Below are 24245 nucleotides of genomic sequence, written 5' to 3' on the forward strand. Positions count from 1 at the left end.
ATTTGAGGTTATTATATCATGATGATGATTTTATATTGATTATTTTATTGGGAGATTTAAGAGATATGATAATTGATGATTGATTGGTATAATTTGGAGTATGATTGTAATAATTGGTGATATAATAGGATAGTAAATGGTAGGTATAAGGATGGTAGAATAAGAAGGTAGAATAGTATAGGGTTGGTGAAATAGTATAGGGTTGGTGGAATAGTATAGGGTTGGTGAAATAGTAAAATGAGGGTATAATTGTAAATTGAAGGTACAATAGTGTTTGATTTTCTCCTATAAATAGAACTCTTCTCCTTCACAATTTTCACCACTCATCTCCTCTCCCATCTCTTGCATATATTCTTCATTCTTCCGCTTTTTACTCGGTCTTTCTTCTTTCTAAGAGTGTTTACTCAGAACAGAGAGAGAAAGGGCGAGACCAAGCGCTACAAGAAAGAAAGAACACAAGAGAAACCGAGAGTGAGATGGGAAATTTAAGACAGAGAGCTGAAGAGGAAGAAAGAGAGTTTAGGCGAGAGAGAGAGAGAGAGAGAGAAAGTCAGTGAAGGGATTGTTATGGGTATGGACCAACTGCAGCAGAACGGGTTTCAAGTAATTACCTTTGATGATCCATTCATGTAATCCACTGTAAGTATTCTTACTTACTGAGTATGATATTGATATCCAATAATACGGATTTTTGTGGTTTTATAACTTGTCTAGCATTTTGCTATATATATATGATTCAACAATGATTTATATTGTCGGAAATCGATTGACTCACTACTTCACAGTTTTTTGTAGTGCTTGCAGGAATGGAAAATCAAGGTAATTATGCAGTTGTGATTAGAGATTCATATTGAGATGTACAGAGATTCCAAGTTGGTTAAGATTTGTCTAGAGTTTAGACTGTCGGATAGATTTGTATAAATGCCTTGTACGACATAGCTTTGGGTATTTTTTGTATAAAGAAAAGTATTTTAACAGTATTTTTTTTGTATTGATAATTACAGTTTTTCCGCTATATGAGATGAGATCGTTACACGGGGTGTCCATAAAAACCAGTAAATTTTCATGGCTTTTCCATTCCTGGGCTTGTAACCAAACCAGTAATATAGGGTTGGCTAAAATTTTGCACAGTCACAGATACCTCTTATCCCCAAAATATAGCCATGCCACCACTCCTTCTCACATAGTCTACCACAAACATGCTAGCATAACCAAGTTTGCAACGAATCAACTCCATTTTATTACTACGTAACTTAGTCTCCATGAGAAAGACCGTGACGGGTCTCTTTTGCTTCACCCACCGACAAAGCTCCTGAACAAATTTATTAACCATCATGTTTGGATCCAAAAATTTAAGCCTCTATGAAAACAATATATATTATGCAACTAGCTTATCAATGAAAAGATTGATATAAAAGTGATTGGTTGATCCAATGGTTTTGGACAGCTCTAAGAAATTTCACTGTCATTTAAACCAATTTAAACTTCTTGTAAGAAAATGAAAAAAAGGGCGACAACTTTTCATATTATGCTCTCTAACAACTACAAAAGATGATTCATGCTTTCAGTTACAGCAGTGATATGCTAGACACCCATATTCATGAACTATTTAACTAGATACATGTGAAGGAAGAGAACATGCTATAAGGCCTAAGCGCTTGGTCTGATCAGTAGTCTTCAGTGGATCATCAACATCTACAGAACAAGGGCAAACATTCTAAGACAATTTGCCTATCAATTTCTACAAGAAGTTGTATATTATTGTATTCAACTAAACTTGGCTACAAAGAAAAGGCAAATATATAATGATGCTTAAATTCAAATCTAAGACAACAACATTATATACTTAAAAAAAAAAAAAAAAAAAAAAATCAGACCTGCAATCAAGAAAATAGGCTTTCTAGGTGACCTGTGTTTTTAGGCCTTTTAGCCCTCTTAACAATGATTACCATTTAATTCCGTTAAATTTAGAAAACATTCCTATCATTTTTCAATTGGTGCAAGTCAGCACAAACCTGCAAACAAATACTATGCTAAAGGTGGGTGCATATATGCACATGAACTAAGTAGTGATTGACCCTTTGGCCATACAAACATATATTTCTTTCTTTTTCCAAGTAGTAAAATAAATAATAAATTCAATTTAAATTTTGAAGAAAACTCATCTAGAGATAATACCTTGAAAATTTTAACTTTGACGATTTTCTTTCATTGTGAGAGTGCGTTCTAATCTATCTTCAATCTTTTGCCTTTATCTTAAATATAACGTAAGTTGTGAATTGAATAAATTAAATTATTTTATATAGGATGCACATGCATACGCTTAAGCATACAAGTAATAGGGGCCGCCTTACGGACTTTGAATTAGATAGACTACATAAGGAGCAATTTTTTGTTTGGTACCGTGACTATATAAAAATCATGCATAATTAATTGAACATGATATATGTCATGTTGGTTTCTATTTAATTGAACATTAAATTGTCATACCTATTAACTATGCCTTTCTAACAAATCTCAAATCAACCGAATGGATGAGACAAGGATAAATGAACTTGGCGAAAAGCTAGTATGGTATTCCAAAGGGACCGTCTAAACCGCCCTTGAATATAATCGCTATGTAGCTAACGGCAATTTGTCTCGAATTCTGTAACACAATGATATCCAACTCATTGTTAATGTGCTCCACGATACATTTGCTTCAGATTTTGTGAGCTTTGTGTTAATTACGCTATACAGTGGTGGAACTAGGATTTTTAGTGTGGGGTGACAAAAATTTTTTGTTTGTTTGAGAATATCATAAGGGGAGGAGGATTTTAAAATTCCCTAAGGCAAGTAATGAAAGACATCATATATGGAGCTTGGATAATAAACATGGAAAGGCAACAATCTGATCAAGAATTATATTCCATCAATAAAATATTCACAATAGTTATTTTCTTAGAGAAGGCAATTCTGAATTAACAAGTCAATAATATTGATTACTTTCCTTATACAATTTCAATTAGTTTTCTATAAATGTAACCCTTAGGCTGCAAGAAGAATCGTCAAATGAATTATCAATTCAGTGTTTTCTTATCTTATTGTGTGGTCTCTAAGGGGAATGGAGATTTGAATTAATAAGGTGAGCTTATAAAAAATGAATCATTTATATAAATTTAGTGAATGACCGGAAGGAAACTAAATGAATAGGGACATTTTCAATTTTCTATGCTAGAAGAGAGGAGAAAACTAAAATTAAAAATGGGGCGAAAATATTATTTTGGGGGACAAAATTATAAAAAATGTATACTTTAGGAAGAATTTTAAAATTGTTGGGGGGACATTTTCAATTTTACATGCTAGAAGAGGGACATAAATATTATTTAGAGGGACAAAATTATAAAAAAAGTATATTTTAGGAAATATTTTAAAATTTTTGGGGGGACGAGCAGGTCCACCCTTGAAGCTATACATTGTTCAAATAACATTGTCTTGTGTGTATTTGGGTGTGATCAAGTTTTGAGCTTTATTCTTTAAAAACAAACAAACAAACAAACAAACTTCTGAGCTTTATTGATTTATGGGTAGTGTTTTGGTTGTTGCTCAGACAAATTCTTATGAATCATCCTCTATTTTGCTTTGGATACTTAGTTGTCAGCTTGTAGCTTGGCTTGAATCATTCTTAACAATAACGATTGTTATTATTATTTATTCTTTGAATAGAACATTCTCTGGTTGTTCTTATTTTGCTATTGGGTTTTGAATTTCAAGCTTAGTTAGCTTTCGGGTATTATATTAGATTTTCTTGAGAGGCATAAAACACAGTTAAAAAAACACATAAGTGAGGGAAAAACAAACGCTCATGGGTCTGGATTTAAAATCTGTTATGTCTCAAGAAAATCACCTGAGTTCGGGCTCTAGTAAGTGGAGCCGTGGTGGAGGGCCTTCGCCGTCGCTGGGTCACGTAGGAAGAAGCAGCTGGAGTGGACTTTGGTCACTGAAGAAGAAAGAAGGAATTGAGGGACAAATGAACTAAAGAAAAAATCAAGAAGAAATATGATTGAGTCCTTGCAAGGGCATCTTTGGAAAAGGGGAGGAAGAGTGTTTTGGGCGTTGGTTTTCAAGTTATGCTACTGTGAAGACCATCAATGCTTGCAAGACTTTTGGCAGAGATGTCTTTTAATATAACCAGAAATTTGCCAATAACGTTTGTCAAATGGAGCCATGGTGGCAGCACCACCCGTATTAGTATTCGTTTGAAGAAATAAAGGGAAAAGTACACTTTATCCCATAAAGTTTGGGGTGATTTTTAATTCGACCTCCAATATTTTAATTTTGGCAATGTACCCCCCCCAAAAAAAAACTTCCAAATTTTTGAAATTTGACCAATTGTATCTAAAACTTTCCATATTACCCCTATTTATTTATTTATTTTTTATTTTTTTTATAAAAATTAAAAAAAAAATATTTTGGCCATCTGGCCATTTTTGCACCCTCAAATTTGTTATTATTATTATTTTTATTTTTTATAAAAAATTTTAAAAAAAATTAGGGGCAATATGGAAATTTTAGAATAACATTGGTCAAATTGCAAAAATTTAGAAGTTTAGGAGAGTGCATTACCAAAATTGAAACTTTGGAAGTCGAATGGAAAAACATCCAAAACTTTGGTGGGGAGGGGGGTAAAGTGTAATTTTCCTAGAAATAAATGTTTTTGAGGCATGAGCTTTACAAGCCCTCAAAATTCGAAAACCAACATTTCTCCATACTTATATTTGCATCAGATTCTCTCTCTTTCTTGCCCCCATCAAACAAAAGGGGTCCAACATAAGCCATTTTTTTTTTCTTTGTAGTGTCAAATTGTTTTAACCCATGTGTCAAATGTTTATTTTCTTTTGGCACTATTTTCTCTTCTCATCTATTTATTGAGTTGTATTACATCTAAAAGCCTATTGAATGAGTTGTGCACCAGTTGTTGACCAGTCTTTTATAAGGGAAACATGATTCTCTCAAGTTTATTTGAACTATTAATTATATGTGATGAATATTTTTTTCTTTTCACATTTTAAGCGGACAAAAATACCATTCTAATATACTCTCCGATTCATTTAAACTATAGAGGATCATAATTTCTTATAAGGTTGGGTCTTGTATCCCAAAAAGCAGATAATAAGAATAGTTAAAAAAATGTCAAGTTGCTTCTTTTTTTTTTTGCCCAAAGATGACCACATCTTTGGGCCATTTGTTGGCCCAATTTTATGACTTTTGTAGTATACTTTGAAACCCATGCTCATTTTAGGTCCATAGTTGATCTCATTTCAATCATTTGTTGGCTTCTATTTTTTACCTAAGTTAGCCCCCTTTTTTTAGGCCCTTTGTTGGCCCAAGTTTTTCAGCCTATTATTGTTAAAAGCCAAATCTCATAGCTGGCTCCATTTAGGCCCTTTGTTAGGCCAATTTTTTTGGCCTATTGTTGTAGCCTAACTCTAATCACTGCCACCGGCCACCACCAACTCTAGCAAGTTCCTACCCACGACCGCCAGCTATTTAAAAAAAAAAAAAACAAAACCCAATCGTGACATTCAAGGGGCACACTTCTAATCTTTTTCTTTTCCCATACGAGACAATCTGAAGATAGCTCCTCCTATCAATTTGCAAGGGGTGTTTAAGATAAACACTTAATAGTGATCAACACAAGAGAGTAGTCCAAAATATATTAATCAATTTTCTGTATCATTGAGATATTATTGTGGATCATCTATTGTTCACACATGATTAATTATGATTTACACCTAGCTCGATATGTGTTTCTTAAGACAACAATCATTTCTCAGTTGTGTTTTCTCACTTCACTTTCAAATATCTTGGAAATATTGCTTTCTTTTTACACAATTCCATCTTTGTATCTCACACACACATATGTGCATTTGGTAAACCCTTTTGGCAAAGACAAGGCAAAGGCAATTCATCCCACTTTTTCATCACACACAATATTCTTTTACTTTTTACATTATATCAATAACTTTTTATTACTATTCAAATAAAAAAAGTCACTACAAAACATTTTTTTTTTTTTTTCATTTTTTCATACCAAATATTTTTACTTTTTTCGCTTTGTCAAAAAAAAAAAAAATATCTTTTTTTTTTTTTTCACTTCAATCAATTTTTGTTACAGTATCAAACCGAAACGGAAACGAAATCGTTTACCAAACAAATGGTCTTCTTTCTTTGTGCTTTGTCATCTATACACTCTTTGTAATTCTCTTATATTGAGTTTTGATTATAAAAATGAATAAAATACACTGCTTTGGTTATGCAACCAAAACATATTTCACAATTCTTACAGCACCAATGGTATAGCTCAACACACCGGTTGGCTTTAGTAAATACTTGATTTTACAAACTTTATCATGATTGGGCCAAACATGTGACAAATCCATAAACTCGACCTTTTAATGTTGTCATTTGCAAAACATTTACAAAATAGTAATAGAGAATATGCTTGCATGGATTTTAGCATATTACCAAAATAATACCCCATCGCTATACAATAAATATTATTCTAATATTCGGTTCCTTTCAACTTTCAAGAGTGAAAACTTGAGGTTTAAGCCATAATGAATTTGTTAATGATGAAAAATTATTTAATGATTTGTCTACAAAAGTTTAATGAAACTTGATTAGGCCCACATGCTCCCATGTCTCTTGTCTTCTAACTAGTTAAAAAAAAAAAAAAAGGGTAAGAAAAACTTCCATTTAGGTTTATAATTGGTCTTAGATCAACCAAAGATAGATAAGGTTAATATTTTTCACTACATCCAACTTAATTTCCTTCCATAACTAAAGAGATTTGTTAGGATTTTTTTTTTAAATAATTAATTGTAAAAATGTAATTAAATGAATTAAACTCTAAATTTGTCATATAATTTAATGAAACAAATAAATTAAGTTACAAATATGGCAAATAAATCTAGTGAATCCAAGAATCTTAATCCTAACGTTTAAAGCAACAAAAGCGAACAAAAAGCACAACAGGAAATCCCTTCCTTCTCCTTCGCTCCAACGTATGCATCCGCACGTGTTGGATAAAACCGTCGAACTCCGCCAATGTCCCATAGCCCCCCTGTGAAGCATTTTTACAAACACCAGTTACATCTCGCCGTTGGTATTCCAAAAGCTCGTGGTAATAATTTGTTCTCAGCTTCGTAGACCTTTTCTTTTCTTTCTTTCTTTTTTTTTTTTTTTTTTTTTTTCTTCTTCTTCACTTGGGAGGATAATATTTGTTTTCCGAGCTTCTCTCTCTGAGTTTCGTCTTTTAGGGTTTCAAATCGGACTCGATCGTATCGAACCCTCTCGCTTTTCACACCCGCTTCTAATAATAATAATAATTATTATTATTGTTATTTTTTTCTCTCATTTAGGGTTTCGATCATTTCTCGCCAAGCTCGCCTGCTTAGCTACCTCAGAGATTTTTAAATTCGACGTCGTTTTGGTGCTCCATTTGCTCGAAAAAATTGGGCTTGGGGTTTTGTCCGTATGGCTGATTTATGTGCTTGCATTTGTAAACGATGACTACTTTCTAAGCAGTGGTTGGTTTGTTTAGTTCCAAGATTTTTTTTTTTTCCCGGTTGAAAATTTAGATTTGAAGGGTTTGATCGAGGGATTTTGTGCTCGACAGCGTTAGAATTTGGTTGAATTTGCTGTACAGTAAATAAATAGGCTGTGCTGTGTAGCAAAGCTTATTGCTTGGAGGGTATTTCAAGAAAATTAGGTATAAATTCGGGGGCGAATATTTGGGTCGAACATGGATTCGACGCTGGAAGCTGCTGCTGTAGTTCCGGGCACAGTGTTAATCCCAGTGCGCTTCGTGTGGAAACATGGTGGGAACAGCGTGTATCTATCTGGTTCATTCACACAGTAAGACTCAATTTTTTTTGTTTTTCATTTTTGATTTGGTTCTACAGAATGTTGTTTTGATTAGTTTAATTTACTGACTTCTTGTTTGGTTTTAAGTAATGGGAAGTGTTTTTGTTGTGAAGGTGGTCTCAGCTTGTGCCAATGTTGCCGGTTGAGGGTTGCGATAATGTGTTTCAGACTGTTTATGGCTTAATGCCCGGATACCATCAGGTCAGTTGGTAGTGTTAGAATTTCAGTTTTCGAAATTTGAAGCAATGCCGGGAAATGCACACCATGAAATTTAATGATCATATGAAATATTTGTGTTTATGATATGATGTTTATGGTGAATTCAATTATCAAGAATGTATTAGCTTCTTGGAACTAATTTATAGTGGGACATATTTAAATTTCATTGACAACTGTCTCAAAGATTTGGGTCAGTGTGAAAGCACTTCTCTGGCATACTATGGGAAGCAAGAAACGATAAGGTATCTAAATGGCTGAAGAGGAATATTAGCTTGTGGCTAAGAGACTGAGATCTATGGAGCTGAAGCAGATTGAGAAGATGAAGACATATTTAATTGCTTTATTTATTGTTGTTGTTTTAACATCCTCCTCCTCCTCCTCACAGAATATGATTTCTGGCCCTAATTAGCTCTTGGGAATTAATTTAACATGTTTTTGCTAAAAAGATAATAATAATATTAAGATTGCTAGTTTCTTGTGGAGGGCCCCGGGACCTCTCAACCCAATTTCTGCTTCGCTGGAGGTGGTTCTGCTACCAGCGTTTGTGTCTGAAGATGGGTGCTTTTTTTATTTTATTTTATTTTTTTCTGGCGTGCCCAGTTGCCAGTGGTTCCTTCCTGTTCCCTCCATGGCCGATCGTAAAGCTCATAGTCCAGTTTTTTGCTTCGACGAGGCAATGCTCGCTGGGTGTTTTGGATTCCTCGATCTCATTGGCAGATTGGGATATTCTCCAGTCCATGCCTAAGCCCTTGAAGTTCTACAATCGAAAGTCCAGGCCGGTAGGCTTTAGAAGATGGATGCTAGCCTGTTTGCCGAGGCAGTGTCGGTGATCAGTGCGTCACCTGTTGTTGGGCTCCCTAGGCTATTTTTGTCTAACGTGTTGTTGGAGGCCACGTTAGAGAGTGTTTCTAGATTCGATGGGTTTGGTTTGTCTTCGACAATTATGTCAGCTGACGTTGGTGGGCTGAACCCGTATACCCTGTGTCATCCAATCTTAGAGAGGCTGCAAATGAGTTTGACGGCAGCTCAATGGATCACCCAAGTGAGGTTGGCTCCTTTTGCGGGAGTGCTTTGGTTTGATGGGCCTGCATCGGTTGGTCTTCCCCTTTTATTGTTGGAGCCGAAGGTCGTCCTTTATCAGCATGGGGTTTAGCACAAGGGGGAGTTCGGGGTTCAGCACAAAGGGGAATCCAAGATTGTGCAACATGCAATGGAGATTGGTTCTATGTTGGGGATTTCTTGTGGAGGTGATGGGTAACAGTTACTGGATCTCTTGATAGCCCTTGATAAGGAACATTGTCAAGAGGTCTCAGCTACTCCTTCCAAATGTAGAACTCAAAAACTTGGAGTGCTCCATTAATTTTGAAAGCTAAGGGAAGAGAGCTTTGTCAATATTCTGAGGTTTTGGGTTGTGTGCGTGTGTGTGTGGGGGGGAGGGGGGGGGGGGAGTTTAATGTGGGGGTGGGGGTTTTGACGTGGTTTGTTGTTTTGGGCTTTCGTGGGTCTTTGTTTCCTCCTTTTTTTTTTTTTTCTCTTAGGTGTTCCTTCTATATGCTTCCTCCTTACCTATTGCTTTCAATGAAGTTTGAACATTACTTATCAAAAAAAAAAGTTTCTTGTGGAGGGGGAAAAAAAATCAGGCTAGCAGTTTTATAATGGTTAGTTTTTGGAATTGTGGGGATTGATCAATGGAAATATGAGAGCAGATATTGTTGGAACTAGTGAAATCTTAATGTTGTTTCGACTTTGTCTTTTGGAAAGTGGAAATTCTTTGGTCACCTCGTTGAGAATAAGTGCATACCCCTCCAAGGGTGAACAAGTATATGGTATTTGAGCAAAGGTTGTGAATATGTTCTCCTTGAAGATCTTTAGAACTTATGAAATGAAAGGATGGCCACATTATTTTTTGATATGTTTGTTGAAGAAAAGACCAAGGAGGACTAGAATGACCACATGTTCTCATGTCGATAAAAGTTGTGTTCTGGTGGCAGTGAGTGATAATGATGTTTTGCATTTCCTTTGGTTGTCCCAAGAAGCTTAAGTATTTGTAAGAATAGAAATGGATTTAAGCTTTTAACATAGAGTTAAAGCACTGATTTTGAATCGTGCTGTCTGAATTGGTTTCAGTTCATCCTTCTTTTTGGACTTATGAGGTCTTTCTTTGTTTTTATAGATGTTCTAAAATTTGGGCTTGGATTTTTCATTCTCTCTCTCTCTGTCTGTGTCTCTCTCTCTCTCTCTCTCTCACACACACACACACACACACACACATATATTATACACAGGTCTGTGTTCATGTTATTTATAGAAGGAATATTGAAAACATAAGCAGTTGAAGTGTAGAGTGACTTCTTGGGTCTTACGGAGGAGTAGTAGTACTAGAATATCAAGTTTTGCACCAACTATCAAAGCCATTTTGTTTTAAGTCTTGGTGATATAAAAGTGAAATGGATTTCTGGGGAATAGATTGCTTATAAAGGTGAATACTATAGTTTGCCAAGCATGGTGATAAAGTAGGATGGAGTTGGTTTGTGGTTTAAAAAACTAATAAAAAAAAAAAAATCCATGATGTTCATTAGAGCCCTTCCTTTTATTACCTCTAGAATTGTTTTTCATGAGTGGTAAATTTTACTACTGATGCTGAAAAGCGCTTGAATCTGTCAAAATAAATGTAAGCTTCATAAATTGCTGTTATTTGAACAAAAAATGCTACCATGAATATATTATGCCTAGAATGATGAAGATGTTCATATTCTTGGAGACATATGAATGTGCTTATGTGTGGATTCATTAACATGCAGTACGAATTCTATGTTGATGCGCTTATGTGTGGATTCATTAACATGCAGTATAAGTTCTATGTTGATGTGCTTATGTGTGGATTCATTAACATGCAGTACAAGTTTTATGTTGATGGACAATGGCGATATGATGAGTCCCAACCTTATGTGCCTGGGGAATATGGTGTCGTAAACACTGTACTTTTGGCTACGGATTACATGGATGTTGATAATGAAGCGTTTCGGCGTATGGTTAGTCAGTTATACCTTTTATTTGAAACATAGCTACCTGGATACTTGTTGCTCTTCTTGTTGTCTTGTTCTGATATGGAGTGAAGTCAAATTCAAAGTATCTATCTATCTGTGGGCTTGGCTTGAGGAATTAGTGTGAGCTTTAGTGGTCTTAATTCTAAGCGAATCTCTGCACATCTTGAAACCTATGAAGGAAGCCTTTTTCAGTCAAGCATAATAGTTATTTGAGTTATTCAAGTACACGTGCATGTTTTGTGGTTAACCACTTTTTGGTTTTTTTTTTTTTTTTTTACCTTGTCATATCCTATTCATCATGAGGTACACAGTATACTATTAGTGTCCTGTTGCATCTTAACACTCAACTTTTAGCTCTTGTAGTCTGTGTCTTTCCACTTATCTGTTAATTTTCTTTTTTTTTTTACTGTTCAAGAGTTATATAAGCGGACTGGGGTGCTGATTTACAATGCAGGCCCGAGTTACAGATGGTCCACCGCCTGAGGTGGTGCCAAGTGTATCGGAAGCTGATTTACAGGCATCCCGTCAACGTATTTCTGTATTTTTGTCTACTCACACTGTTTATGAGTTACTTCCTGAGTCAGGCAAGGTTTGGATGCTTTACCATTTGCCTTCATTTGAGACCCATAGTTTACTATTTAATGTTGATCATTGTGAATTGGGTGCTATTGTTGCTAATTTAAAAACATCTAGCTACAGGTTTTTGCCTTGGACGTTGATTTACCCGTGAAGCAAGCATTTCACATGCTGCATGAGCAGGTATCTATTTCATTTTTTCCCCCAAGGTTACAATTAAGTTGAACTCCATTTTGCATATTTTGAAATATTTTATTAAGAAACATTTGCTGTCTTTGAACCAATGCGCCTCTTTATCTGGTATATTGAAGAGAATGATGAAATGTGTCTGAAGAGAATCTAAAGTGCTTTCTATAGCATTTTTTAGGTGTTAAAAGTACTTTGGAGAAGCTAATCAGATCATGTCTTCTTGATTCTTTTTTTTTTTTTTTTGGACATCTAATTATGATGGAAAGAGCAATGAACTGCCCTAGTAATCTCTTTATTTTTGGGGTCCGTAGGCTTCCATGTTCCATCCTTTTATGTACCCTAGCAATTTTGCTGATAATCTATTTATTGTGGAGTAATTGTTCCAGTCAATTACTTAAAGCTATTACAAGATGAAATTCACCTTGTCATTGCCTTCACGAATCTAGTATTTCTCTAGTTAGGTGGCTTCGCTTATATACTTTTTGTATACCTGGGGTGCCTTACGCTTTTAATGATATCTCAATTACTTATATATAAAAAAAAAAACGTATGTAGTATTTCTCATGTTTATGACATTCTTGCATTTTAGCATATTTTATAATAAAGAGCTTGGATATGCACCTTTCTGAATCAACCTAATTCCAGGGAATCCCTATGGCTCCACTTTGCGACTTCGGCCGGGGGCAATTTGTTGGAATTCTTAGTGCATTGGATTTTATTTTAATATTAAGAGAGGTACGTGTGTAAGGAATTATGAACATTTTCTATGGGTGAGTTTTGTAAGTGCAAACTGTTGTAATTGCTATTTGTTATATAACTTGTTTATAATTTCTTCACTGAAAAATCTACCTGCATTATTCTTGAAGATACTAATCTGCCATATTTAGGGACCATGGGTTGGGCAAGAGAAGCCCCTTAAATCTCAACATGATTTATTTTTCTTTTAGTATTAATCTTTGACATATTATGCGATAGTTGTTGCTGAACCTTTTTGAATGTAACCAGTAGGAGAGGAGTGTTAAATGCACCTTTGGTCATTCCGAACATTTTATTGTTCTATTTATGGTGCTGTTCTCATGGTTTTCTTCCTATGTAATTTTTTGAAGGAAGTATTGGAAGGCCCTTGATGTCTTAGGACACGTTTGGTATGTAAAATAGATTCCTGAAATGGAACGACTATTCTTATAGCCATTATTTTGTTTGGTTGCACATGGAATGGCCATTCCCTTAAATCGAGGAATAGCTATTCTTCTATAAAAAAAAATTGAGAGGAATAACTATTTCTTGAGGAACATAATGAGTTTTCCAAAAAATCCAAATTTTCTCTTCTTTTTTTTTTTTTTTTTTTTTTTCTGCATACCTAAAATTAGGGAAAAAAAATAGAAGTTGAAAACATTCTATGGGTGGCTGGCTACCCTGGCAGAACATCGGGTGTGGTTGCACACCCCCGATGAGCCATGTGTTGGGTATAAATTTTTGGTATTTTAGGAATTTTGATTCAATTACAGTGAGAGAATCATGTGTTGTCACCAAACTATAGATAGGAATGTTAATTCCATTCCAACTCCTTGTGTTCCTAGTAATAATCATTCTTAAAGGAATGACCATTTTTGTGTAAACGTGCCTTTGCTATGGACATTTGGAGGAATGCATGTATAATTTTCTCTGTTTATTTATTTATCTTCTGTGAGTAACATGTTTAGTGGAATATTATTCCTGACATTTCATCGTCAGATGCATTATTTACTGCCAAATGCAGCAATGGAAATATTTAACTCTGGTTGTTTTTTGGTGCTGGAAATTTTTTATTGGATGTTGATATCATTTGATGGAATTGGTGCTCTAAAATCTTATTGTTTGGGTCTTTCTTGTAAAGTTCAGTCAAATATATACCTGTGTATGCATGTAATGCATAGTTAAATATTAAACAACAGTTGTTAAGCATGCTAACTCACCTTTTATTTTTAGCTTGGGAGTCACGCATCAAATCTGACGGAGGAAGAACTTGAAACACATACTATATCCGCTTGGAAAGAGGGAAAAGCGTATCTCAACAGACAAAATGATGTTCATGGGAGAGCATTTCCTAGACGTCTCATCCATGTAAGTATAGCATCTGGGATGTTGGAATCTCTGGCATGTAAATGGACCACTTTTTTTTTTTTTTTTTTTCTCCTGGGCAGGTAATGGACCACTTAGGTTTGCTGTGTGTGTACATTTGCATTTAGAGATGAGAGATGATAAAGCCCCCTTTTGCAGTTCAACTATGTGGTCGTCCTTCTAAGTTAACCTCAGGGTTGATAAACCTGCCAACTTTTTTTTTTTTTTTTTTTGGAAAAAAAAAAACTCTCTGAGTAAATCCCTGTCTGCAGTCTCTTTATGCCTTCCTGAGCTTAAGAAAGGGAGGGTCATTTTTTTAGTATTCAGCATTTCTGACTGTTGTATATTGGCCTCTTTGTCTGTTAATTGCAGGCTGGTCCATATGATAATTTGAAAGATGTTGCTCTCAAGATCCTGCAAAATGAGGTGGCTACAGTTCCCATTATCCATTCATCTTCAGAAGATGGATCATTTCCACAGTTATTACATCTTGCTTCACTTTCTGGAATTCTAAAATGTAAGCTTTTTACCTAGCTTCCTAAATAATGATACATGGTTTTGTAAAGCTAGCTGGCTAACTAATGGCACATGGTTTGATATTATACTGACGGATGATAATTTTCAGGTATTTGTCGATATTTTAGACATAATGCAAGCTCATTACCCATACTCCAACTGCCAATTTGTACAATTCCTGTGGGTACATGGGCTCCAAAAATTGGAGAATCAAACCTGCGGCCGTTGGCAACGTTGAGACCAAGTGCGTCTCTTAGTTCAGCATTAAATCTGTTAGTTCAAGGTATGATTCTTGCTTGGATCCTGTGCAGAGAACGAAGAGAAAAGAGGGGGATGGGGTATGTTGTAGTTGTAGACTATCTTCTTTACTTATCAAAAAAGAAGATGGTCTACAGCATACCAATTCATACTGTTTATTGAGTCGAGTTTTTGGCCATAACTTTATACTGTATGCTTAATGAAGTTTTTGGAAAGAAAATATGTTGAACAAATAATTATTAAAGTCATGCCTTATTTTTTCGAAACTTAATGGTGTATAATTTTTTTAATTTTTTAATGCACTAATCTCTTGGAGAGGGATGTTTCTTCTCTCTCATTAGAGTTTGTTCTTTTATTGAAGTGTGCAGTCATCCGTCTCTTGAAACATCTGCAGTGGATGAATTATTGAGTGTGATGCAGTTTCCAACTATTGGATAGTTAAAGCATTAGCAAACTGTACTGTCCTAAATAGTTCTTATCTGACCTGATTACCTTCTGTTCTTAATTATTCCAATGCTCAAATTCATACTGTTTATTGAGTTGAGTTTTTGGCCATAACTTTAGTGTATGTATGTATAGATAATGTGTGTGTGTGTGTGTGTGTGTGTATATAAATTATGTGAATGCGAAGGATATATGTATTCATGTTTGTTTGTATGTATGTGTGTATACTGTATGGGTGTGTTATTGAAGTTTTTGGAAAGAAAATATGTTGAACAAATAATTATTAAAGTCATGCCTTATTTTTTCGAAACTTAATTGTGTATAATTTTTTTAAATTTTTTTTATGCACTAATCTCTCGTAGAGGGATATTTCTTCTCTCTCATTAGAGCTTCTTTTATTGAAGTGTGCAGTCATCTGTCTCTTGAAACATTTGTAGTGGATGAATTATTGAGTGTGATGCCTTGCCCATTGGCACATATCTACTGGACTTGTTGCTATATGTCTTTTATGGGAGCTTTTGCATTCGACAGTCATGTTATTAATGCTAGTTGTGGTTCTCAAGCACACTATTAGGGGAGCAAACCTTTAAGTGTGTTTTGTTTGGTATTGCATCCTGAGTCTTTTGTACAACACCATGAGATTTGACTAGTTGAAGCTGTTACCCCTTGGGTCCTGGTAGCTATATATTTCCAAAATGCTACCTTTGCCTGTGTTATAATTTGTATGCGTCCTTTGCTTTTGCAGCTCAAGTCAGTTCAATACCAATAGTTGATGACAATGACTCGTTACTCGATATATATTGTCGGAGGTTAGTATGTTACTTATAAATCTCATTATATTTGTAAATATGGGATGCTTTATTTAAGATGCTTAGAATTAGTTCTTAGCTTCGTTTTCTTTGTCTGCAAGGGACATTTGTTCATTATTTATGTGTGTTTTTGACAGTGATATAACAGCTTTGGCTAAAGACAGAGCTTATACGCATATTAATCTTGATGAAATGACAATTCATCAGGTAACAGCTGTAACTAGTTTTTAATGAACCCATCAACTATCTTTTGCACTTATTGTGAAGTAATATGTCTTAATTAATGTTTCTATTTGTTAGTGTATTGGAAATGTCATAGTTCAGCTAAAGCCAATTGATTATGCAGATTAACAATCTTTGTCTTGAGAGTTAATTGATTATTTTGCATATGAATAATTACTTTTATGCAGTCATGCTTGGATCGGGTAATTATTTTTTCTTTTGGCATTTAGCTGTAGCATTTTTCCAGATGCATCGAAATGTTAATTGTGCAAAATTATTTCTGGTCATATTAAATATACTTTGCTTGGTTGTAGCTGGTGAAGAGCTTTAGAGGATAGGTTTAGTTCGAGAATGATATTTGGCTCCAGGTTGAGGGGTTTATAGAGGTATGAGAAAGTTGGATCCATGATGCATTCCTTCAATTAAATTCATATGGAGCTCATAGCTCATGGGTGGAACTGTCATAAATTACCACTTATCTCTAAAACTAAAGTGGGATAGGAATGCTTCTAACAATGTATATCAAGCTTACACTAACACTAGCATTCTCTCATGTGCAGCCTGCCCACTAACAATGAAACAAATTCAGTCTTTAAACATGCAGAACGCAAATAAAAATCAACATCGGAATAGAAACTGAAACAACAGAATGAGGATTACCAAGATTTGTACCAAGGACATTGCAGAAATCATTTTCACCTTCAGTCCCAAAACCTTAAGCTGATAGTAAGTGGGTCTAATAATTTATATCAATCTTACACCTGACATAGTGGTGAATTTTGATCTGCAGCCGATACTTGTCTGGTTCTTTAATTTGAGCATGTGGTTGAAACTTGGTCAAAAGCTTTTGACCAACCAAATAGAGTTTTACAGTCTTTAATGTTCTTGGAATTAAAATTGGGAATGCAAGAGTTGAATCTAGGAATGTTTTTTTTTCTTGATATTAATCGACACATCATCAAAAGCGTAAGGCGCTCCTAAGTACACAAGAAGTATACAAACGGAAGCTTCTAGCTAGGAGCAAAATGAACAAGAAAATCGTTATAACTAATTGTTAAAGGAGAAACGTAAGCAACAGTCCAAAGATACAAAGTTTTGAAGAACAAGGACTTAAATCTCTTCTAAAGTCCCCCCTGGTACTCAAAAGTTTTGAAGAACCCATGAATGTTTTAATATGAAGCCATTGCATCCAAGATAAATCTAAGTTGCATCTAATGAGGTTATGGCTAGGACTTAGTCTTGTTGACAAATCTACACTGTTCTGTGTAGGGGTAGGCAAAAACCCGCAAACCCGCCCCGAATCACGCCGCCCGGATTTCAAGTGTTTTTTTGTGGGTACGGGGCGGGTTCCGGGTATAGCAATTTTTTCTCTACGGGTACCTGCCCCGCCCCTGCATAGGTATAAAAAGAAAAAACCCTAACCCTAATCATTTCAGCCCCTCTCTGTCTCTCTCTATATTCTATGCCGTTTCTCCTCTCTCTCACATTTGCTCTCTTTCTCTCTTGCTCTCTCTCGTCTCTCTTGCTCTCTCTGCTCTGTTCTCTGGCATGGCCACCTCGGCAGCCCCCATCAACGGCATCGCAGCGGCAGCGTTCCGGTCCGTCCTGCAGCGAGTCCAATGAGCCTTTGGCGAGTCCCACCAGGTCCTAGTGGTGGCTGTGAGCAAGACCAAACCAGTTTCTCTCGTCCGCCAAGTCTACAAAGCCAGTCATTGCTGTTTTGGCGAAAACTACTTTCAAGAGCTCGTCGAGAAAGCTCCTCAGGTTCTCTCTTTCGTTTTCCTTTTCTGAGGAAGCGAAGGATGGAAAAGAACCCAACCTGCCACAATCCGCAATACCCGCCCCGCATTACTTGAACCCGCACAGATAAGCTTTAGTTTGCTCGGGTAGCAGGTTGGAATTTTCAAACCCGTAGGGTACGGGGCGGGTTGGGGAAAATGCGGATATCCGCCCCGGCCTGCCCCGCACCCACCCCTAGTTCTATGGGTTCCTCCGACAATGTTGTTTTGCTCTATTTTCCTTTTTGTTGCTCTACAATGGGCTTAATTAGATGGTTCTTTGTGTAAATAAATCTTTGGGTAAAGTCCACATACTCCCTTCAAACTATCACCCAATTGACAATGTCCCCCTCAAACTTTCAATTGTGACAATGTCCCCTTTAAACTACCAAAACATTGTCAATGTCTCCCCAAGGCTAGCAATAAGACAAAAATGCCCCTATAGATTTTTCAATAAGACAAAAATATCCCTATAAATTAAAAAAAAAAAAATTGATTTTTTTAAAAAATGAAAAATTTTAATTTAAAAAAAAAAAATTTAAACAATTTTTTTTTAAACGTAATTTTTTTTTTTAAAAAAAAAAAAACTATTTTTTTTATTTAGTTTTAAAAAACAAAAAATTTCATTTTATTAAGCGATTTTTTTTTTAAACGTAAATTTTTATTTAAATAAAATTATAAAACAAAAATAAAATAAAAAAACGAAAATTCTCATTTTTTTTTTTAAAAAAAAAAATCGAAATTTTTTAAATTTTTTTCTTATAAAATTGATTTTAAAAAAGAAAAAATTGGCCAAGATTGGATTTTTTTTTTTTTTGTTTTTTAGGTTTTTTCTAGAAGTTTTAGTATTTTTGTTTATATTTTACTAAGGGTAATTTCATCATTGGGGGGAACATTGACAATTTTTGGTAGTTTGGGGGGGACATTGTCACAATTGAAAGTTTGAGGGGGACATTGTCAATTGAGTGGTAGTTTGAGGGGGTTATGTGGACTTTCCCCTAAATCTTTTGAGTTTGCAATGGAAGGGGGTATCCAAGTATTATGTGCTTTCGAAAGGAGCAAGGCTTTATGTGCTTTAGGTCCGTGGGCAGAGCGTTTATGCATTGATGGTTTGCTACAATGGAAAGGTTGATTGTAGCAGAGGAATAGCAGGAGCTTATGAAGTCCTTCAAAGAGGGTTTTAAAGTTTTACTTGTCCAGAGGTGTGCAAACAACTATGGCTGCTATGTGGTTGTCTCGAAATATGGTGGTGGTGGTGGTGGTGGTGGTGGCCTAAGAGGTTTTGTGGTTGTTCCGGAAGGAGGATGGATTTGGTCAGGTTTTGTTGGCGAGTTTAGGTCTATAGATATCTTTCAAACTTCCTTTGGTGATGGTCAAATAGCTCCATCACCCCTCTCGAAGGAGCACCCATTGATGCCAGCAGTGATGGTCGAGCGAGCACCAGCTGTGGTTGTTGGTAAGAGGTCTTTTGCTGAGGTGTTGATCGGATAATGGCATCGTACTGTCGTACATTAGGTAGTATAGTTCTCAGAGAGGGCCACACCAAGTCAGAAGAAGTTGTACATGCGGTACAACAGGATAACGGTTGAGGAGACTGCAACAATGCACATGATGCCTGTTTTCAAGTGGAGGGAGGGGACATGGTAGTGAGGGACGTCAATGGAGTCCTCCATGACTTGAGAAAACAACTAGTTTATTTGAAAGAGGATGTAGATCAAGCCATTACTAAATTAGATGAGGGCTTGGAGTCAATTGGTTCGGTGAATAAGGTGAGGCCCCGTCAGCAAGAGAGGGCACAACCCTCTTTTAAGCCTCTCATTGTAAATTGAATCCCAAAATCATTGACCCAAAACAAATGCGAGTTAAATGGAAAATCTAGCCGATCCCCCCTAGAAAAACACTTGTTTTGGGTCAAGTTTTAAACCACATTTTTAAGTGTGGCAAAGACACGGGTTGGGCCCGCTTCCTCTTCGGGCAAGAGACGGGATGCGGGCACGAGCTTCGGCAGGGCTGATGGTTCTTCGAGTGTCTTGCTGGTCGCTTATGTAGCAGCTACTGTGCAGTTGAGCGATGAAGGGAAGGGGATTTTGGAGGAAGATGAAGTTAGCTATCTCTGGTTGCGCTGTCTAAGTCATTGCCAGTGGTAGCCCAGCTGCAGTGCTATGAGCAATCCTCAGGCTCAAAATGTGCCGGTGATCCTATATAGATGAATGCCTTAAGGATGTCAGGGTCTGGAGGTGATCCAATCGCCGATGCCCTTGGGTTTGGAGAGACCATTCGAGGAAGATCCTTGACTCCTCGAGGTGGTGTGTCCTTAACTGTGACAAGGCCTGGGGCCCCGGCGGTTTTACTGTGGGTTTCTTGGAAGCTTGTTGGGAGGTGCTCAAAGTAGACATAAAGAAAGTTTTCAATGATTTTCATGCTAGAGGTATGTTTGAAAAATGCCTCATTGCTGCCTTCATTTCTCTTATACAGAAGAAATCAGGGGTCATTGACATTAAGGATTTTCAACCTATTAGCTTAGTGGGTGGAGTTTACAAAATTACTGTCAAAGTTCTAACTAACATGTTGAAATTTGTTTTAGAGAAGTTCATTCCCATCCCTCAGAATGCTTTCTTTTCTTTTTTTCTTTTTTGATAAGTAAACAACAAAATTAAAACAAAGAATATAAGAAGTTCGGTAAGCAGATTAGTCGACGGAGATCGGAAAGATCTCACGACAACCGGCCAGTAAACTTCTCTCCGATGTTTGATTTGGCTACAGCCGCTTACTCTAGGATAGGTAGATTCTAGGCTTTGTTCTCATAGCGAACAAGTGCCTTTATAGTAGGATTAGATTTGGGGAACCAGGTGTGTTGTGCAAATTGGATATTGGAAAGGCTTTTGACCTTGTCAATTGGGAGTTTTTATTGTATTTATTGAGATGATGCGGATTTGGGGAGAAATGGTGCAATTGGATAGCATTTTGCTTATCTTCAGTGCACTTTCTGTATTGATGAATGTCACTTCATTGGGTTTCTTTGGTAGTTCTTGTAGCTTGAGATAGGGAGATCTATTGTCTCTTTTACTTTGTCTTATTGTTATGGAGGTGTTAAGTAAAATGATTTCTACTTTAGTGAATAAGGGCTTGTAAGTGGGCTTCTCTATGGGGGTATAGGAGTGGGGGTCCGCAAACAAAAGCCTTCAACATTTCTCACCTTTTGTTTGCTAACAACACTTTGATTTTTTGTAGGGCAAATCCAGATTATCTTCGTAACCTGCATTGCTTGCTTTTATGCTTTGAAGCGGTTTTAGGTTTGAGGATTAATATGGCTAAAGTTGTAGGGTATCTTCTTTGCCTATGAAATACTTAGGCCTTTCCTTGGGAGCTTCGTTTAAGGCCAAATTTATTTGGGATGAGATTATTGAGAAGATAGAACGCTGTTTGGCTGGATGGAAGTGGATGTACTTGTCAAAGGGTGGGAGAGTTACCTTGATTAAAAACACTTTATCTAATCTACCTACTTCTTGCATCTTTTTGCGCTCTCGGATAGTGTTGCTAATCGAATAGAGAAGTTACAACAAGATTTTTTGTGGGGTAGAATTGGTAAAGAGTTCAAATTCCACTTGGTTAATTGGCCTAAGGTGTATACTCCTATTTCTGAAGGAGGGTTGGGGGTCTGAAATTTACTTTTTTTTCAACTGAGCACTTTTGGGGAGGTGGCTTTGGTGCTCTGTTTATGAGAGAGAGGCCATATTGAGGGTGGTTGTGGACTCTAAATATGGCAGCTCGTAGAGTGGATGGTGTTCAAATGAAGTCCATGGGTTGTACGGGGCACGACTTTGGAAAAATATCAGCAGGGGCTGGACATACTAGATTTGAGGTGGGTGACGGCTCGAAAATTAGATTCTGGCATGATGTGTGGTGTGGGAATCATTCCCTCAAGATCGCTTTTTTCATAATTGTTCAGTATTGCCCGATTCAAGGAAGCTGTAGTGGTAGACTATTTGAATTTTTCTAGTGCCTTTCATTAGTGGAATGATAACTTTCTTAGAGCAGCTCACGATTGGGATGTGAATCTCTTTATTTCGTTCTTCAATTTGTTGTATTCCTTCAGATTGAGATGTGGTGGTGAACACTAGCTTTGTTGGGTACCTTCCAAGAGATGGGGGTTCGATGTTCGATTATACTATAATGTCGTTGTTTCCCATAGTATTCCTTTCCCTTGAAGGAGTATTGGCGGAATAAGGTTCCTTTGAGTGTCATTCTTTGCTTGGTTGGCTGCATTATGGAAGATCTTCACCATGGACAATCTTAGGAAGGGGCATATCACTGTAATTGATTGGTACTGCATGTGTAAGAAGAGTGAGGAGTCAGTGGATCACCTACTACTCCATTGTGAGATTGCCAATTCTCTTTGGAACGCTATCTTCAATAATGTAGGGCTGCCTTTGGTTATACCTAGTCTAGTGGTATACCTTTTCACATACTTGAGAGGGCAAGTTAGTTGGCTTCAATTTGATGCAGTATAGAAGATGATATTGTCCTGTCTTATGTGGTGTGGTGTTTTTAGAGGGAAAGAAATGATTAGAACTTTGAGGACTTAACTTTGGGTACGGAATCTATTTTTTCTAGCTTCACACAGGAAATATCCTCTATCATTAGACCCTACTGATGGTTTTGATTTAAATTTCAACTCATTTAACCCTAAACTCCAACTAATTCTTATTGGCTGCTAGGATCATTGTTACATAATGTTTTACATTTTGGCTCTTGGTACTTACTCTCACTCTCTCTGTCTCTAGGCACTGCAGTTGGGACAAGACTCGTACTCTCCTTATGAGCTGAGAAGTCAAAGATGTCAGATGTGTTTGCGCTCTGATTCGGTGCATAAAGTGATGGAGCGATTGGCAAATCCAGGTAAAGCTCATTTTGTTTCTAATTTCTATGTGAAGCATGTCTTCCTTTGTTTGTACAGGATTTTGAGTTGTGTCTATAAGGTTCCATAGGGCTTTGGAAAAAAAGTATATATTTGAAATGGTATAGCAATATGTAGTTTCTACTGTTTTGCTTGCAAAGTTGCCAGACAAAATAAAATTATTGTTGATTAGCATTCAGCACTTGTTGAAAACTGTGGCACTTACCGTCGAATTTTACTTGCTAGGGTGCACTATTTCAAAATATAAGTTGCCTTTCTTATTTTTGCGTATTCTTCTTCTGGATAGCACTTATGTTGTTTAATAGCATTTGCTTTCCAATGTTGCAATCACAACATAATGTTGTCACAAAGCAAATGGATCCTTATCTTGATTTCCATTTCCTACGTTTGCGAGTGATGAATTCCCGACTGGCCTCTTAAAATGTTGGGTTTCAGGTGTCAGACGGCTTGTCATTGTGGAGGCTGGGAGCAAGCGAGTGGAAGGCATTGTTTCTCTCAGCGATGTTTTCAAGTTCTTGCTTGGCTAATAATAATAATAATTCAAAGCGATGACTGAAGAAGATATAACGCGGAGTGGTTCGTGCGGTCTTTTAGACTTCCAGATGTTTGTGGGCGCCATCACCTGCACGGCCGTTCCATAGAGACTCCATTAGTTTACACGATGACTGGATCTCGTTTCACTGAAATATAAATATTCGATTCGCAATTGGATTGGCCTCTTGCTTCAACGCCTGCTTTTTTAGGATTTTAGGCTAAAGAGAGAGGCTGTAGATTGAGAGGATTTGATTCTCTCCCAAATTTGTTCATCTTTCCTCCCCTGTCCATATTATTTATCACTCACTTTTTTAAGATACATATTTAATGGGGAGGAACATGGCGCTTGTAATATTCCTAATGCTGCAAGCAAATGAAGTAAGATAGTGTGAAAGAGAGGGTGGATGGATACTGAATGATTAAAGTTATTGTGTTTAGCTTCATTGACCTGTGAATTGTGAATTGCCATTGCTATCTTTATCAATTTTCTCAAGTTGTGAATCTATCATACATAGCACCACTAATCTGCATGTGCCTGAAAACAGGGGACTTCAAAGCAAATACTATCAGATCCGAAGCTCTCTTTCTTTTCTGTTATTTTTTTTTTTTTTTTTTTTTTGTTGGAAGAACCAAGCCTTTAAATCACCCTCCATGTAATTTTCCCTTATCCTGCATTCTAAAGGAGATGCTAATCCTTTATATTTTATTCATTTGTCTCTCTTTTTAA

At 36.4% G+C, this 24245-nt stretch overlaps 1 protein-coding gene and 1 non-coding gene across 3 annotated transcripts; one reads left to right on the top strand and one right to left on the bottom strand.

The window, feature by feature from the left end:
• Nucleotides 1-7030: 7030 nt before the first annotated feature.
• On the top strand, nucleotides 7031-23961 carry LOC132178702 (sucrose nonfermenting 4-like protein). Of its 2 annotated transcripts, XM_059591220.1 has the most exons (14): nucleotides 7031-7165; nucleotides 7404-7899; nucleotides 8022-8109; nucleotides 11025-11159; nucleotides 11629-11763; nucleotides 11874-11933; nucleotides 12585-12674; nucleotides 13908-14042; nucleotides 14412-14556; nucleotides 14665-14838; nucleotides 16003-16066; nucleotides 16204-16273; nucleotides 22851-22965; nucleotides 23420-23961. In XM_059591220.1, the coding sequence occupies exons 2-14, from the start codon at nucleotides 7787-7789 to the stop codon at nucleotides 23509-23511; spliced, it is 1416 nt and encodes a 471-aa protein (XP_059447203.1). In that variant the 5' UTR covers nucleotides 7031-7165; nucleotides 7404-7786; the 3' UTR covers nucleotides 23512-23961. The 2 variants fall into 2 exon arrangements, with proteins under 2 accessions (XP_059447203.1, XP_059447211.1); XM_059591228.1 differs by having other exon boundaries at nucleotides 7031-7899; nucleotides 14665-14799.
• LOC132168331 (small nucleolar RNA snoR109) lies at nucleotides 20730-20832 on the bottom strand. Its single transcript, XR_009438845.1, has one exon. It is a non-coding gene; the product is annotated as a small nucleolar RNA snoR109 (small nucleolar RNA).
• Nucleotides 23962-24245: the final 284 nt, after the last annotated feature.

This window comes from Corylus avellana, chromosome ca1, assembly GCF_901000735.1.
Source record: "Corylus avellana chromosome ca1, CavTom2PMs-1.0".
In the NCBI taxonomy this organism is placed as follows: Eukaryota; Viridiplantae; Streptophyta; class Magnoliopsida; order Fagales; family Betulaceae; genus Corylus; species Corylus avellana.